The 17552-nt window shown below is 36.9% G+C and overlaps 6 protein-coding genes and 1 long non-coding RNA gene across 9 annotated transcripts; 6 read left to right on the forward strand and 1 right to left on the reverse strand.

The window, feature by feature from the left end:
* The first annotated feature begins 120 nt into the window (after positions 1–120).
* On the forward strand, positions 121–2920 carry LOC100114104 (zinc finger protein 706). Its single transcript, XM_001606125.5, has 3 exons — positions 121–454; positions 738–883; positions 1077–2920. The coding sequence occupies exons 2-3, from the start codon at positions 740–742 to the stop codon at positions 1164–1166; spliced, it is 234 nt and encodes a 77-aa protein (XP_001606175.1). The 5' UTR covers positions 121–454; positions 738–739; the 3' UTR covers positions 1167–2920.
* Positions 2921–3747: 827 nt separating this feature from the next.
* Positions 3748–7462, forward strand: LOC100121709 (glycine N-methyltransferase-like). The gene is given in 5 exon segments (NM_001159961.1): positions 3748–3818; positions 4859–5200; positions 6490–6625; positions 6709–6829; positions 6904–7462. Coding segments are annotated over 4 exon segments (885 nt in total). The 5' UTR covers positions 3748–3818; positions 4859–4869; the 3' UTR covers positions 7201–7462.
* A 220-nt stretch (positions 7463–7682) lies between these two features.
* LOC100114068 (nasonin-6) lies at positions 7683–8600 on the forward strand. The gene is made up of 5 exons (NM_001185005.1): positions 7683–7799; positions 7866–7967; positions 8033–8128; positions 8216–8314; positions 8380–8600. Exons 1-5 carry the CDS (start codon positions 7748–7750, stop codon positions 8490–8492), a joined length of 462 nt encoding a protein of 153 aa, NP_001171934.1. The 5' UTR covers positions 7683–7747; the 3' UTR covers positions 8493–8600.
* A 466-nt stretch (positions 8601–9066) lies between these two features.
* LOC100679364 lies at positions 9067–10317 on the forward strand. 3 transcript variants are annotated; one of them, XM_016989985.3, is made up of 3 exons: positions 9067–9628; positions 9668–10079; positions 10159–10317. In XM_016989985.3, the coding sequence occupies exons 1-3, from the start codon at positions 9607–9609 to the stop codon at positions 10235–10237; spliced, it is 513 nt and encodes a 170-aa protein (XP_016845474.1). In that variant the 5' UTR covers positions 9067–9606; the 3' UTR covers positions 10238–10317. The 3 variants fall into 3 exon arrangements, with proteins under 3 accessions (XP_016845474.1, XP_031786654.1, XP_003428156.1); XM_031930794.1 differs by having other exon boundaries at positions 9075–9628; positions 9719–10079; XM_003428108.5 differs by having other exon boundaries at positions 9114–9628; positions 9695–10079.
* Positions 10318–10426: 109 nt separating this feature from the next.
* Positions 10427–11420, forward strand: LOC100679334. The gene is made up of 3 exons (XM_003428107.4): positions 10427–10746; positions 10813–11194; positions 11273–11420. Exons 1-3 carry the CDS (start codon positions 10695–10697, stop codon positions 11349–11351), a joined length of 513 nt encoding a protein of 170 aa, XP_003428155.1. The 5' UTR covers positions 10427–10694; the 3' UTR covers positions 11352–11420.
* Positions 11421–12456: 1036 nt separating this feature from the next.
* LOC103317732 lies at positions 12457–13681 on the reverse strand. Its single transcript, XR_004227717.2, has 2 exons — positions 13464–13681; positions 12457–13401 (listed from the first exon to the last, which is right to left on the reverse strand). It is a non-coding gene; the product is annotated as an uncharacterized LOC103317732 (long non-coding RNA).
* A 41-nt stretch (positions 13682–13722) lies between these two features.
* Positions 13723–17550, forward strand: LOC100679255 (TATA box-binding protein-associated factor RNA polymerase I subunit B). The gene is made up of 10 exons (XM_016990000.2): positions 13723–14016; positions 14103–14193; positions 14268–14469; positions 14541–14682; positions 14754–14893; positions 14960–15175; positions 15239–15468; positions 15533–15725; positions 15800–16240; positions 16313–17550. The coding sequence occupies exons 1-10, from the start codon at positions 13909–13911 to the stop codon at positions 17460–17462; spliced, it is 2913 nt and encodes a 970-aa protein (XP_016845489.1). The 5' UTR covers positions 13723–13908; the 3' UTR covers positions 17463–17550.
* The last annotated feature ends 2 nt before the right edge of the window (positions 17551–17552 follow it).

A 17552-nucleotide genomic window follows, 5' to 3' on the forward strand; every position in this document is an offset into this window, starting at 1 on the left:
ATCGTGTACTAAATTGCGCAAAAAATTTGAAAAAAATCATCGCCATTGGCAGCCTTGCGCGATTCCCGTCAACTTCATACAATAATTCCGCACTATAATTTCAGACAATACACCCGCGTATTCCGATATCGCTCAAAAAAGCGAGCAGCAGCACTCGATTCGCCGCGCACCTCTCTCGGCTGCTTTCCGGAATCGGATCCGTCGCGAAGACGATCTAAAAATCAAAGCGCGACTGCGGCCCTGTTACATCTATATACCTATAATCCATCTATACCTATATACACTCTTATATAGGTAGGCGACGCGCGGCGCAGCTGCTATCCTATCTTACACACTGTATAAGCAGGCAGTTTCATAGTGTATAAGTTATCGGGAAGAAGAAGCACACGCGGCATCGCCGTTTCCTTCTAGAACCTCACTCCGCGCCACAAGGAAAAAGTCGGCAGATCGTCGGGTGAGTTATGCCTTATATTGTTACCTCGTCTACTTTAACTGTTAATACAGCGTTTCATTTTTTGCGACGAAATTACTGTACGCGAAGAGGATGTAGTATTGAGTTGCGCGGATCGATTGCGAGCCTCGCGTGTGTGCTCCGAGTTCGTTGACATGATATGGACCCATGTGGGCATGTCGCGAGAGGAAAAAATGCGGATTCGATTTTGGAGCAGACTAGTTCGAGTTGGCGATTTTTTTTTTTTTAAGTAGATTTTAGCATGATATTTCAACTTGGTTTTTAGAAATGGCTCGTGGACAGCAGAAGCTCCAGTCGCAGGCCAAGGCTGCGGAGAAAGCTGCCAAGGCGAAGAAGCAGCAGGGTCACAGTGCCAACGACCAGAAGAAGGCTGCACAGAAAGCCCTGGTTCACGTCTGCAGTGTGTGCAAGGTTTGTGCTGTTATTGACAACAGAAGTCAGAAATAACTATTGATTTCACAATGTATTTTTAAATGGGTGCCTATTTCTATTACATGGTTGCAAAGTAATGCAATATAGATCAATATTTGCTTGTCTATATGTGTGCTTGATGTTGAATGAAAATGGAGGTAATTGCGTACATTGATTACTTTATGATTTTCAGGCACAAATGCCAGACCCAAAGACTTACAAGCAACACTTTGAGAACAAGCATCCCAAGAATGATCTGCCAGATGATTTAAAGAATGTATGAGGTTAGTGCCTCCAACATTATCGAAGCTCAGGAGGCAGCTGACAAGAGAGCCCGATTATCGTAACTAAATGAGAGAGTGACTTAGACTTAAGATAATGACAGTTAATTGACTTCTGACGAAGAAATAAATTGAAACCCTGTTATCGCATCTTATGATGAAGAAACTCTTGTGAGCAAAACCATAATCAGAACTATGCAGTTTGATTTTTGGTTTTCTCTTTCTCTATCTCTATTATAATGTTCTTCAATCTCTTTTTCCAATCACAATACTATTGTCGGAATGACAGATGCGGGCACCTTTCATTAGTTTGAAACAGAAGTGCTTTCCTTTATTTATATCATTTTTTATCTATCATAACTTTTGTAAGATTCAACTTAATGTATAGAGAGATGCACACTAAATTTGTATTATAAAGTTTTTTTTTATTGAATTAAAAAAAGTGAGGAAAATGAGTAGCAGTGGTTAATTTTTATTTTTTATATTTCTTTCCGGTATTTTTTTATGATTCAATAAAAAAAAAAGGAAAAAAGTGTATGTAATTTTCTTAAGCCACAAAATAATGTAAAAATTCTCCAAGAATAAATAATAATCAAAAGTGAGGAAAAAATTGAACAGGGAGTGGTCGAATGTACATTAGCCAGGAGTACCTTATAAATATTATTTCTATATAGTCTGTACATATATAAAGTGTAATTTGAAGTAATTATATAATCGTATCAATATTATTAAAATAATACGTAAAGTTCAGCTACAGTTCACGTCTAGCTTACATAAGTTTCGATTGTAATTGCGTGTGAATTATAATGTTATTTCTTTTTTAAAATTCAGACTTGAATTCATAGTAAATAGTATATAGAGATCTGACGTCACGCGCCCCTTTGGTGTTGTAAAAAGTCGATGAACTAATGATGTTTAACAAAGAGCAATTATGAATTTACGCCTTATTGTTATCAATGAAATATCCAAACATGGCAATACGTACGAATAGTACTCTTACATTTAATTGTTATCGCATAAATATGTGTAGTGAATAAACGTCGGTACGTCTATTGCTGAGTAATGAAAGGTGCCCAAATTTCTAGTACGAATTTAGTATATTATATATACACTATACTATTAAAACATTGACACAACAATATCTAATCTATGCGTCCTTAGATTTGTCGTAGTCTCTTTTTACTTCACTCGCATATGCACAAAATACTGCCAATGCCTAGCGGATAAATACTTCGAGAGAGATGTAAACAAAGAATTAATTAAAGAAAAAAAAAGACAAATTGTGATAACGAATAGCAAAGTCAGAGAAAAAGAAAATATTGTTACTGCCGCATTATATATTGTTCCGTCTGTATGATCGCTTTTTTACCTTTCGACGAATCAAAAGCTGACAAACCGATGAGACCTCGAAAGAATAAGACAAGCGGTACTTAACTAGATCGTTGCGCTATTGGTTTTGCTATGTTTGTATTGTGTCGTTTTTAGATAGAAGACATAGCGAATGTCTGCTTATGTAAAGGTTGAATTGTAATCCCAATGGTTGTACCTCGAGTTTTTAGCTTTTAGTTTGTGCAAAGGTCAAAAGAGAGAGAGACAGATTTTTTTTCAAGAGAATCCACATAAGCTTGTACGCAGTTCTTTGTTAATATGTCGATTGTTCTTAGCGATTTATATTTATGATTTATCCTTGGAATTATAAAAATTGCATTGTGTATCTTGTGCTATCCTAATTACAGTATTTTACACCACAATCTGATTGAGTGTACTTTTGTCATACGTTTCTCTCTTGAAACCCTATTCTTCCGTTCACCAAATTCTACACTTTTTCTTTTACTCGATATTGCTGTGAATCTATTATGCTGATATGCACACGTTACTATATCGGTGTATGTTAAATTAGAGTGATCTAATTTTTCTTCACTCTTCTTTTCAGATATTCTGGATGATTTTTTTTTCTTTAAAGAATAGATTTTTTTATTAAATTTTTACCAAAAAAAATGTATTTGTCATGTTTACTAATTTTTGCACATCTTAAATTTCAAATTAATTAACAACTCACATTTTTGTTTTAATTATAAAATTAAAAAAGAAAAATTAATACCTGGAAGAATACATAATATATAAGAATCGATAGTGATTTTTTCTGTGATAAATAAATTAAGCATTTAAAGGTTGAATTTATCCAATGAATCAAATTTAAATAGAAACATAAGATAGCAAAATTGTTAAATTTTGTATTTCGAACATTCGTACATAAAAGAAAGTATTATTTTGAATCAATAATCATCTTTATTTATTATTCGCCTGTTCAAACCCCTTACAAATACATATATAAAATTCTCTAAAACAAGTGAATCCATTAAATTTTTCATTTCGCACAAACAAAAGTATTTTTTCGAGCATCAAGTGCGCTATCGTCGAGCCCGTGTCTTTCGACACAGCCCCGCTGCATTATATACTTTTTAGCGCAGAAAAACACAATAATAATCGTCGATAGTACAACAACGCGCGACACACACACACACACATGTACAGAGGCGCGAAATTGCCTGGTATAAAACTGCGCGATCTCGCTGATCTCGTGTCAGTCAGTCGGTCGGTATCTCGACGAGGATCCCATACACTCTTTCGACAAATTTTTTCTCAGCTTCTCGGTACGTAAATTTAATAATATATAGCATTTATAATGAAATTGGAAATAATAAGCTGCTGCGATGGGTTGTTATTGAGAATTTAAGTGATTTTTTGTACAAATAATTTCCAGATAAAGGAATATTATTAAAGTTGCATTAAATGAGGTTGAAGCGTCTAATGCTAGATATGAGAATAACTATAGCACATTTTAGTACAAAAATTTTGAAAAGTAGTTGCATAATGATCTGTCGGTTCAATACCCTAAGAATTGCATCAGATTGCGATGCCTTGATCAGTATAACAGTTTTTTTATTCGAATATACTATAGAATAGCGATTTACTGCAAAATTTCGAAAAAATGCCCCATGCGAGGTTGCGATGAATTTTATAAGTAGAATCGTTAGTGTATTACGTAAATCTTATATTTTTTTGATCTACATTTCACTTGTCTGCAGTACAAACTTTGCTGTTATTCTTGAAGTATTGGACGATTACGACACTTCGTATTTTCACATTATGACATAATACTAGATTCATTTAATATCGTGATCAACTTTAAAATGATAAAGAAAGTTTACTATTTGTTTATTTGTCAAGTAAAAAAAAGCCTGTTAAATAATTGAAAGTTAATCCAATTTACATTCATATATTTTTTAAAGTCTTAAATAAATTCTGTAATAATATCTTGCATATGTGTGTGAATTTTATTTTCGGGTCAACAGGTTTCGCGCGGTATATTAATAATTGTTATTCCAATATTTGACATTGATTGCTATGCGATAAGGGGAAAGTACTCCGTATTGTTAAACGAAGATACGTGCATTTATCGCGTATGCGGCAGATCTATATCTCCGGTGAATGTAAATTCGGTACATCACCGATTAATAGAAAGTGTTTTCATCGGATAATTATCTGTTTTTACCGATAAAACCAGGTGTTGATACAGCTATACTATCAATGATTCATATAAGAATACCAAACAAGATGAACAATTTGCATATTTTTGAATAACTAATCAACTACAGAAAAATCGATAAATCACGAAAATTGACCTCTACAGTAGCCCAAACAATGGACACAGTCTTTCACACACGTTCCCTCGGCGCCGCAGCCGAGGGTGTAAAGGACCAATACGCCGACGGCATAGCTGCCAAGGTCTGGGAAGTTTTCATCGGCGACAAGAAGCAGCGCAAGCAAAACTACAGGGACTTCCTCGTCGGTCTCTTGCGGGATAAGGGCTGCAAACGTGTCCTGGACGTCGCCTGCGGTACAGGTGTCGACTCGACGATGCTCCTAGAAGAGGGATTCGAGGTAGTCAGTGTTGACGCTTCCGACAAGATGTTGAAGTATGCGTTGAAGACGAGGTGGGAGAAGAGGAAGGAAAAGGCTTTCGATAATTGGAGTGAGTTATCTTGCTTAAATCGGATGAAAGTGAAATCATCCGGTTTGATGTATCCGCTTTTGCATGTCGAAGCTATAATAATGGCATAACGCGAAACTTGAAATATTCGCAATAAACTGGTATGATCTGAGGGGTCATATTGATGTGATTTGATCATACATTATTTTTTAAACATTTACTGGTAAAATATCGGTACTATAAGTATCTCGTTAATTCAATAACAAACAAGTGAAGATTTGCATCACAATTATGATGGCATTGATAACGAAAATGTTATACATCGATGTCAAATTAAATGCCGCAACGATTGCAAACCTGTTGTTCGACGGTAAATTAATGCAGATTAATTCGAATTATTCCTAAAACCGATAATTTACAGATGATCCCACATTCATTTCTTTCCAGTTCGAATAATAAATATTACTATTAAAGTTACATTGTAAATCCATTCACATTATGCAGAATGTTTTGCTTAATTCGGTTATATCTGAACATAAGTGGAATATTCCAGTTTCGTTCATTTTTCCCTCAATTTATCCGCGTATCATCGGGCATATCTTACTGTGATTTTTTACTGAAACACTGATAACTATACTCTTCCCCCTACTACGCCACACCGCTTTTTTAACGATAAGTATAAACATTTCTTAATTATTATTTCGTACAGCGAACAAGTCTCGACAGTCGATTTCATCAACAATGCATATAATTATCTCGAAGCATATCATAGTCTCGTCGCGTTGCACGATTAAACCCACAATCTTCGGCTTCAAAGTCAGTAAAAGCAGAAGTAGCCGCGAATGTTTACGAGTCGATAAGCAAATCGGCACGTCCACATATTACTAAATTCGAGTCGCGTAAGAACGTGAATACAGTGCGTCAAAATGTGACATTTGGCATCTTGAGCGCGTGGCCCTGTTGATAAGGCGAAAAACAGACAATTATAATAATCTCGCATCGTTCGATCCCCGGTGGCGATTTTTTATCGCGATCGACGGAGAAAGGGGGGTATAATCGCGGGAGGTATGGACGGATTTATTACGAGGATCTCGACGTCAGTCGCGATAACATGTAAATAAGGATCTGTTGATGGGAAATATAAGGATGAGCTGTTTTGATTTTACCGTTGTGAAATTTCGTTGATTTTATCGAGAAATGTATTTTTTTACAGTTTATCTTTTGTTCTTATCTTTACCGCATGCTGAACTTTCTTAACTTAAAGCTTCGACCTATTATCTTTGTACAGCTGCATGTTTTCAACCAAAGTTTGTCAATCTTTTTTCTTCCAGTAATCGAGGAGGCAAATTGGCTAACGCTGCCCAATGACATCAGCCATTTGATCGGCGAAGGATTCGATGCTGTGATTTGCCTTGGCAACAGCTTCGCCCACATGTTGGACTCCTTCGGTGACCAGAGAGAACAGAAGTGAGTCAATATTGCATCTATAATTCAAAATACATTGTTATAATCGTGATCAAGTGCACTAAAGCCGATGTCTAATTTTGCAGGCAAGCGCTTTCGAATTTCGAGCGATGTGTGAAACCAGGTGGTCTCCTGCTCATCGACCACAGGAATTACGATTACGTCATCAGAACCGGACAGACTCCTACGCACTGCATATACTACAACGTGAGTATTGATGACCTTCCCTGCACTGTGACGATTATTCTACATTAGAAGTTAAAAAATATTAAAATTTTCAGAGCAAGCACACGCAGTCCATCAACACATCCGTCCTGTACACGAACGGTGTACCAGCCCTCGTTACCCTGGAATACCGGATCAGCCTTAACGGCTTCGCCAAAGGCGAAGATAAAGACGAGCAACAAGTCAGTCAATTTCGTCTCTCGTACCATCCCCATGTACTGAAGGTCTTCTCCGTACTTTTGGACGAGGCTTTCCACGGCCAGGCCAAACACACGATTTACGGCGACTTCAAGCCACTAGACGAGATCGTCGATCCTGGATTCTATATCCACGTGTTGGAGAAGATCGAGTGATGATCCTTCAGTGGCTGTGAATTGAGAGATGAAGCGCTGATTTGGCGCGAAACGTCGACTGATTTTATATTGTACTTTATTAATAATTAATAATTATAATTGAGATGATTTTGAAGAGTTGTGGTTTTGAAAATTTTTTACATTTGAAAAGAATACATTTTTTCATGAATAATATGAATATGATTTCATCCATCCAATCGAAATTTTGAACATCCTGAAAGTTTACTTTTACCTCGAAATTAATAAATTTTGTATTAACTGGTCATGGAACTACTATTTCTTAACGAGAATTACTGAACTTCAATTCGGTTGATAAATTGAACACGCGAATGAGTGACGATGTGTGTTCTGACTCTTAGCAAGTATTAGTATAGAGTCTACAAGCGTTTGAAAAATGCTTCCTTTAAATAAAGTGTTTCCTTTATTCACAGCTAGATGCGTAGTATATAAGAGTATAAAAGAGACCGCAATAACGATAACATACAATTTGCAGCTGTATTCGAACGATAAACATTAACGCCAGCATATCAGTAATTAATCCAATAAAATGAAGTTCCTTTTCGCCTTCTTTCTCATCGTAGCTGTAACTTCCGTCGAAGGTAAGATTCTTTTTTTTTTTTTGTTGATATACATAACATTTTTTTTTATTTCAATAATAATTACAGTTTACGCGCAATGCGATGACAACAAGTGTAACTCCGGCTGCAGAAGTCAAGGAAATATCATAGGAGTATGCAGAAAAGATGACTCCTGTCTATGTGTGGCAGGTAAGATAGTGTGAAAAATTTGGATGGATTAATTATTGACAGTAATATCTTTTTTTACGTTTTAGCTCCGCCGAAATGCGATTCCAACGAGTGCGACTCCGGCTGCAAAAGCCGTGGAAATATTCTGGGAAGATGCAATGGAGATTATCTCTGCGAGTGTGGTATGAGACAGTGTTAAAAATGAATCAAGATAAATTAATTATTGACAGTTTTAATTTTCATGACGTGTAATCTTTTTTAAATTTTAGCTCCAAAATGCGATTCCAACGAGTGTGACTCAGGCTGCAAAAGCCGTGGAAATGCTCTGGGAAGATGCAAGGGAGATTCTCTCTGCGAATGTGTTGCAGGTATTAAGACATAATCATTGACAATATTAATTCTCATGACGTGTATAATGTTTTTTTAATTTTAGCTCCAAAATGCGATTCCAACGAGTGCGACTCAGGCTGTAAAAGCCGTGGAAACAGTTTCGGACGATGTAAGACCGATACTCTCTGCGAATGCGTTGTTGTTGTCCAAGGTTAGAAGCGAAGTCAGGAATCGAATCCGGAGTCGAGTTAAGAGTCTGAAGTACAACTACTACGATCCTTTTTCCTATTGATGATGAAAATAAAGTGTAATATTCATCCATAATAGGATGTTTTTTAATTCGCGCAAAAAGGCTTCGTCCCGCTTTCTGAAGAATACTTTTATAAAGTGACACAAACTTCCTCCTATAGCTAATACCTCAAACCTTAATCTTATAGCTATACCCTCCACTCGCAATAAGTACACCTAAAAGGTTAACGAATGAATTGTTATTTAAGATGCGTGTGTTTTATTTTCTAGCAAATATTTAGTTTCACTTAGAGTAATGAATTTTAAGTTCTGCTGAATGGCAATGAACTAGAATTTTAATTTTTAATTTTGATCTACTCTTGCTCTATAATTCAGCTAACACAGTGAATAACACGCGACTGTTTACATTTGAGGTAAACGATCGTTACATTAAAATTAGTTAGCTCATTTAAAGTACGACAAGACAAAGGTTACGTGTAAAGATTAAAAAATTAAAATACTGGTGCATGTATAAGATTTTACATTCAAAGAATTTTATGAAATAAACGGTCAAACACTATATAGGTACACATGCGAATATCTTAGAGCAATACCAGAAATGCACTAATTCAATGTCATATATTACGAGGAAACTCGTGGCGTCAGGCAAATGCAGTCGAGCCCCTCTGGCGCTGTGTCAAGCACGACATCGAAATTTCGATCGTTAAGATAATTGCGAACATTCTGTAAATTGATCGCGTATAATATTACGATTCCAGCGGTTAACGCTAATTATTCCCACTTTGCGCTATCACGATGTGCGACTAATTTTATTGAAGCAATAATACACCTGTATAACATTATACTGAGAAAAGAGGCTCTACTATATGGTAATGAAAGAATTTCAAACACAACAATAGCTGTGTGTGTGGTCAGTCGAGTTATACAATGAAAACAAGAGACATCTATCGATGATCTATTCAATTCTTCATCAAAGTCAATATAACGTACACAACCTTTGTCGCAGCGTGACTGATAATCGCTTGTGCATAATACACTTACTCGATTCTATTCTTAAAACTACTACACTGCAAAGTACGCCATGAAGCCAATCATCAGTATAGGTAAGAATATATAAAACTTTAAATAATCCGTAGTTTAAGTCGACAAAAAATTCTATGAAATTCCAGCCGATATGATTCTCGCATCCGAAGGGCCCTACCAACGCAGCATCAAGCAAATGGTGCAAAGCTCTCCGCTCCGATTTTACGGACTGGAGCAAGAACGAGTGGATCTGATCCAGTTGAGAAAAGATTTGATATACTGGCTCGATTCTTTGGAGGACTTTTTCGACGGTAACTATCTCACCTGGCACTTCCCGGCACGATTGCTGAAGCTTCGAAATTCCGAGCAGAGCTTGCAGGAGTTGAAGACGAGATACATCGGCAAAGAAAGTTTGAAGCATTCACCTCGTAAAAACGATATCAACTTGCAGTTATCTTTTAAGGAGATGAGATCGCGAGTGGCTAAGTTTGTAAAGGAGCTGCGAGATTTTTGGATAGTCGCTAGCATAAAGTGAGGATTTTTGGGTTTGATTTTTTTTCTGCTTGTTGTGACCGCGTGCGAATGAATTTTGTCAATTTTAACGTTTCAGATACGCTGAGAGCGTAGCGAAGAGTACGGATAGTTTGAAGCAGAGAAGGTTGCGCTGCTGTGGTCTGATTGATTTGTAATTCTTGTACGAGCTATCGATTGAATTGTAAATTATTCCTGTTGATGCAATCAATAAAGATGACTGACTTTTTCATCAAAATATTGGTGTATTTTAAAAATTCAAATTTATTTTCGACAGTTATAATCAGTAGTTCTTATCATCAATCCATAATTACCGTTTCCAAGTTTTAAAAGTTTTACTCTGAGTAAATAGACACTACATAAAATCATACGCATTCAAAATCTCGAATTTAATAAAAGAATTCTGCTGAGCAGTCGATCACGATACTCAGACCATAACAATCGGAGTGTACAGTTAGTCACGAGGTCAGTCGCTACAATGAAAACAATAAGATCCCTATATCCGAATACCTGAAGTATTTCTCGGTATAACAGCTAGCAGACGTACAGACAGTAGAACCTTTGTTACTGTGCAAGTGATAAACACATAAGTATAGCAGAGTGCACACGGTTGAAATGAAATCTACTGCATCAAAGAGTCAGGCCATGAAGCTGTGCTACGTTATCAGTAAGAATAATGTAAATAAAAATTTCATAAACGAATAAAGATTCAACATCCCACTCGAAATTTCAGACAACGCGATTCTCGCCTCCAAAGGACCCTACAAACACAGCATCGAACAAATGTTGCAAAGCTCGTCGCTCCGTATTTACGGACTGGAGCAAGAGCGCGTGGACCTAAGCCAGCTAAAAAAAGATTTGGATTACTGGCTCGAATCCTTACAGGACCTACTCGACGGAGACTGTCCCGACTGGAATTCCTCGTCGAGATTTCTCTCGCTCCAGAAGTCGGAGCAGAAGCTGTGCGAATTAAAGTTCAAATACGCCAGAGGAAGGAAACCTACACAGTCGACGGTGGGTCGTTTCAGTGTGCGGTTACCCGTCGAGGAGATGAGGAGAAGAGTAGCTCAGCTGGTTAAGGGGCTGAGAGATTTTTGGATTGCTGCCAGCATCTTGTAAGGGTTTTCAGGATTGTTAGTTCGGTGGTGTTTTGGGTTCGGCGAATTTTAACGTGTTCTTTATATGTTTCACAGGTACACCGAGAGAGTAGCGAAGAGCACGAGTAGCATGGGACAGAGGAAGCTGCGCTGCAACGGTGTGGTGGAATTATAATTTTTGATGATTTTTTCATGAAAACGCTTTGTATAAGTTGAATAAATGATACATGTGATAAATTCAAAATTGAGAAACTGTTTTGGAGTCTAATGAAACCTGAGACCGAAAAAAGCCCATATTTTTGTTTTATGACAACGACTATAGGTATATGGGGATCCTTGAGAGCGGAAATGTTTCCTTGTAGCGTCAGATAAGTCGTAATAAACGCGGCACAGCTTATAGCGCGATGAGTACACGTACGTATCGGGTTTCCATGAAACGGACGAGAAAAATTTAAGTATGCGTCAGAATTGCAGGCGACTGCTAAATTGAAAATGCACAAAACTTGTTTTTGATCATATTAATGAACGCAAATCGAAAATTCGAGTTTCTATATAATTGAATTTCGGCGTTATCTATTTTTTGAATTATATTTGTTCTGTTTTATCGAAACAATGTGCAAATCCGTTAGCAAGGAATCTTTTATACCGCTTGTAAAATTTTATTTCCTCGAACGCGCCGCTTTTTATTGACATAGATAATACGGTAATTTGAAGCGCATTTGAAAACCAGAAAAAAATGCAATTGTCTACGGGAATCACTATACGGATTTACAATGTATCTGACAAATAACGCACAAAGATCTGTATACAAGAGCTGCACTGCCATAGTAAAATTTATTTCCTCGATCACAGCATACACGTCAATAAAACAATAATTAATCGTAGTTTTCTGCAAATCTCGAGTCAAACACTCGATCCGTATAAAACGAACGAACGAGTACAGCTGAGCATCAGTAATCAGTGGTCGAATTCAACTTGAAAACTTCCTCCATCCTCAACTGCGCAAAGATGAAGCTCTACCTGTGTCTTCTGCTCATCGCAGCCGTATTCGCCGTACAGAGTAAGTTTATATGCACACATATATATATATATATATATATATATATATATATATATATATATATTTTACGAACGTAGCAAAAAATTCAGTTTGTTATGTTGCAGCCGTATCCGGTGCAGCCCAAGGCGCTGGTTCAGGTGACGTTGTTCGCGAGGTTCCACCCACTACTACAACCGCTGCTCCTAAAAACAGCGCCGGATTGCCGTCGGTCAGTTTGCCTCTCAAGCTGACGTTCTTGGCCGTTGGGGCGTTCTATCTGTGCAAGAACTGACTTTTATTCTTATTCAGTCATATAAAAAAGTGTATCTCGATGACGCGATGAAATAATAAAATATATTTTCAAACGAGACATCATATTATGCGTTTTTATTTTTGTAACGCATACAAAAAACTTCATGACCTAAATAAAATAGTCAAATTTCAATATACGTAGAATTTAATGCAAATGCTTCATTATAGTATAAGTATTAAAAAAGATGATGATATTTTGATGTTAAGGGTCCACCACACCAACTCCTGGAAAAACGAGGGCTTTTATGACTCTCGAAAAATTACAGGACATGCTTGTCGGTACAATCGTGCGTCAACGGGATCCTGGAGAAGAAGATACTTCAAAGTATGCTTTCCTATCGAGCTCTAGCCTCGGCCAAAATAAACAATAAACGATCGATCTGATCTAGCCCAAAATATTTGACATATCTGGAAAGTATATTTTAAGTATTCTAATTTTCCCTGATAAATTCTGTCCAGCTCACTTTGGCGCAAAAATTGTACCGACAACTAGGTCCTGTAATTTTTCGCAGAGTCATAAAAGCCCTCGTTTTTCCAGAAGTTATTGGTAGTATATCTATATAGATTGTATGTTAAATCATTATCGATAAGATTATTACATAGTATTATGACACTGTTGTGGGAGATGGTTTTTCGCACGAGCGAAGCGAGTATCGACAGTCTCATACGATATTTTATAGCCCAATAACCTCAAAATCGATAATAAAGTTTGCTATAAAATAATTATAACGATTACGCTCAGTATAACGTACAAAGCAGACGTTATCCGTTATAAACTTACTAAGTATTTTGCAAATAAGCCTCGCGCGAAGATTATCTGCATATCCGAGAGACTCGCTGCAATAAAATGCACGTTTCCTTGATCGCGGCGTATCTGCAAATAAAACTGCAATTCGTTGAATCCAGGATGAAATTCTACCCGTGTTGGCTTATTACTTTTCTAATCAAGTCGCACACAAGAACAAACCGTCTTTCATACGTTCCTAAATTTCCAAAATAAAACTTATCAACAAATGGTATTTCACGTTAGTCGATCCACTTATAACGAATTTTTCAATTTCTCTTTCATTTATTGTACATAACTAATTCAGAAAGTTTACTTTTTGAGGTTAAAAGATCATTATGTAGTAGATGTTTTGTAAAGGTAGAGTCGCGTGCGAAAACAACCATATAGAGGTGCAATTCTAACTATACCTATACCTATATATATATAAAGAGCTGTGCGACGTCAGGTCACGATGTCAACGTTAAGGTTAGGTATACTTGCATTGAAGCATTTGAAGCTATACGCACGTGGACGTCGAAAAAATGTTTGTTGTTATACAAAGGAACGCGATCAAGTAATAAATCCGATTGTTGAATAAAAAGGTCATTTAACGCGATGTTTTCGCAATCCCAAAATGTGCAAAGATGCGCACTGTGCAACGGCACAAATTTTTATAAAGAAGCTGGATACTATTTCTGCAGTACATGTCAAACACAAAACGACGTGAGTTTATGCACTGCGAATTTTTGACTATCGTCACATTTATTAGTATTTATGAGTGATCTATTGTGATACGTATATTTTTTCAGGATATCAGAGAAGAGGTGCTCGAAACTCGGTACGATCTCACTACCAGACTCCGGAAAACAAAGATCAGGATTGACAAATCTGAAAAGACTGGTAAGTAATGAACCTTATTTTCGATCAGCTATAATATCAGTTGCTTCGTCTTTTTAATTGAAAATCCATTTCAGATATCATTGGATGGACGAGTTGGGAGTTGTACAATTTTGTTCTTATTGGTATAACCAATGAACTAATAGAAATTGGTGCACATCCTGATGTAAAGTTGACAATTTTGCAACTGTGGACGTACTACCTGACAAAGCTGGAGGTAGCATTCACATCGAGAACCAAGAAATGTATCCCAAAAATGGCAAGGCGCTATCACAAAAAGTAAGTTTTAATTAGTAAACTTAAAATGTACTGTTGATTAGTTTGCGTAAATGACGTTTTGGTTATTGTAGGGATGCAGAAATTATTTACGGCAAAATACAGCAGAAGAAAAAGAAGAAGAGAAAAAAAACTAGCAATGCCAGTGCTTCCTCTATGATATCCAGTTATGCTAGTCAAGGAAGTAGCTCTGTTAGAGAACTGAATAAGAGTAAAGTAGGTTAATTTCTTTCCTTAAATAAGGTTACCTCATTGTTCCAAACGTTGTAAAACCATATTCATTGCAGAGACTTCTAGTCAAATCAGAATACAATAAGTATTTGCAAAGTCAAGCCAGCTCTGATACCGATGGCTTCAGCTCCTTGAATCAAAGTTTGTACAGCTTGAAATCCAGTATCAGTAGTCAACAGTCTAGCAATAATATCAGGTAAGTCTAAAAAATATCTATTACTTTTATTGAAAACGTGCTAACAGTGTTTAATGACTTCTGCAGGATACGTTTTAATAAAAAAGCAAAACTTGAAACAAGGAAAGTAAGGGCATTGTCAAAGAATGTACCTCGTGCCAAGAGAATGAATTATAGAAAGAAACATGTCACCACACAGTATGCATCTGGACCTAATATTATTACTCCATTAAAACTCTGGTCAATCATTTACTTAGCTTTAAGAATCAATAACCAGGATATACACCTTTCTGATATGCTGAGGTAAGATTTGCATTTTTTTTTGTCCCTGATGCAGAAAAAATTTAAAGCAATCTTTTTTTACAGGTTCGGTAGGGAAGGACATCTTTCGTATTATACACTAGCTCATCTGCTGCCTCCAGAGATAACGCTGACTAAAACTGATGTCAATCTCTTAACTCAAACTACAGACATAACGCATAAAGGTTTAAGAAGAAATACTGCAAGCATTGCGAAATTTTTGAATGTATACGATTTTTCTAAACCCAATTTTCTCAGTTTAATAAGAAGATACTGTGAGGACCTCGAACTACCAAGTAAGAAAATCAGAATACCCTTTTACAAAGTGTCACATCAGATTTGGCATTATATTTCTTTTAGGGGGTATCTTCATATATGCAGAAAGGATTTTCCTGTCGTCCCCATCAGTTATGAATTTCACAGCAAAGTCAGCTCTGATTCCCAACTATGAAGGCAGAGCAATGGCTTATATCATAGTTGCTTTAAAAATTCTGTATGGTCTGGATGACATAACGGAAAAAGAGATAAGTCGGCTAGTAGACAAAATAAACAAGTACATAGAAAAGAAATTAATGCGATCATTTTAAAGTATTCAATATGTATTAAAGTATTAACCGTAAATTACAGGACAGCAGCTGAAAAGCATATCCTAACTGCAAAACTGTTCAGTTTCTGCGAGTGGCAGAGATACCTCGAATGCCGAAAAAGTGCTCTCGTAAAAGTGCACTACCCATCGAAAATAAAATACGACCCAGAATGTCCATGGACTTCCCACTTGTATCTCAGATTTATGGGCTTGATGAAATCCAAGCGAGACGCCGAGTCCCCTGAAATCACGAACTTCAAACACGTCCTATCGCAGAATCTCGTAGATGCCATGTATCAATGCATAGACAGACTGAATGATAATTCAGTACCCCTAAAGGAAATGGAGATGTTTTCTCCGTCCTTTACCCCGTTCCGATCGTACATAACTCAACTTTTGGACAATCCACATTATGACATGCCTAGCACATTGAGAACAAATTTTTACGAGTCGAAAATTGGATACGTAACAAAACCTGATTCGTAAGTATATTCAAAGTTAGAGATCACGCGTATCAATCGGTAGAAGTTATAACATTAAATTTTTATCCTCAGGCTCGTCGATTTAGCAGCTCAGTGCGGAATAAAGCTTGACGTGGTCGATCGCAGCCTGCAGTATTTTGAGAAGATAGTTCCGCCGTTTGAGCAGCCCAGAATGCCAAGTTTGCGAGAGCTGGTCGAACTCGTAAACGTGGAAACTCCGAGCGCGGAAGAACAGAATTTACCAAAGACTGAGAATTTACTAGACTATTCCCACAGGAATCGGCCTTGTAAATTAAAATTGAATTTCGAAAGTTTCAAACATTATTCTTCGGTTCGCAACAAGCCTCCGGAAATCGACGATACTTTGGATTTCGAAGAGGACAGTTGCTTCGATAAGATTTTACCCGATGGACGACTCGACATTCCAGAGGACTCCGATTCCGAAGACGAAGCCACTAATGTAAGTCAATCCAAGAACGAAGACATCAACTGGACTGATAAAAGTTGCTTGTTAAACGAGCAATTTATTAAAAAGTACAATGTAAAATTGTACAATCATGAGGTAGAATCTCTCTTACACGGAAGTAAATCGTTAAAAGTTAAATACACTCGTTGTCGAGATGAGAAAGGAAAATTTGTCAAAGCCACAGAGAGAAATATAAGGGAAAATAATAAGAGAATACAGAAAAAGGAATTCAAGAGGATCATAGATGTCGCGTCAACTGAATCAAGCGAGGACGAAGCTTCGCCCAAAGGTAGAAGCGAAAAGAAAGAAGTTACGTTAATTAAGTCTGACGACGACGACGAAGTGGTCGAGGTGCCGATCGAAGGAATCGATTTATCCGATCTCGACATCTCGATTTTAGAAGAAAGCACGAGTAGTGCACCCCAGAGGAATCTCGAAAATCTCTCGCTAAACGACAAGGAAACGCTCTTCAGGCCTTACAAAGATTACTGGATGTATCATTGCATTTTCAGTCGTGTCAAGGCAAAGAATTTCGAGCTGTTTGTAAAAGAGTTACCCGAGAATTTTCTGTGGCTGTTAAAAGAATGTGCCGGTGTTGTCGAAATGACATCCGAAGATCTGTACGAAGAGGTTTGTCTAGTCGAGGGTTACCACATGAACATTTTGAAATCAAAAAAGTCCAAAGACGACGCAGATTACGAATTCTTCGATTGTCGTACCAAGCTGTACTCGACCAATACTTTGAATAAATGGTAACGTCCGGATACATACCATGTAAATATTGTAATTTAACGATGAATACGCTCTGTAAAAAATGTAAATAAATCACTTTTTTACTTTTTAACG

This window comes from Nasonia vitripennis, chromosome 4, assembly GCF_009193385.2.
Source record: "Nasonia vitripennis strain AsymCx chromosome 4, Nvit_psr_1.1, whole genome shotgun sequence".
Lineage (NCBI taxonomy): Eukaryota > Metazoa > Arthropoda > Insecta > Hymenoptera > Pteromalidae > Nasonia > Nasonia vitripennis.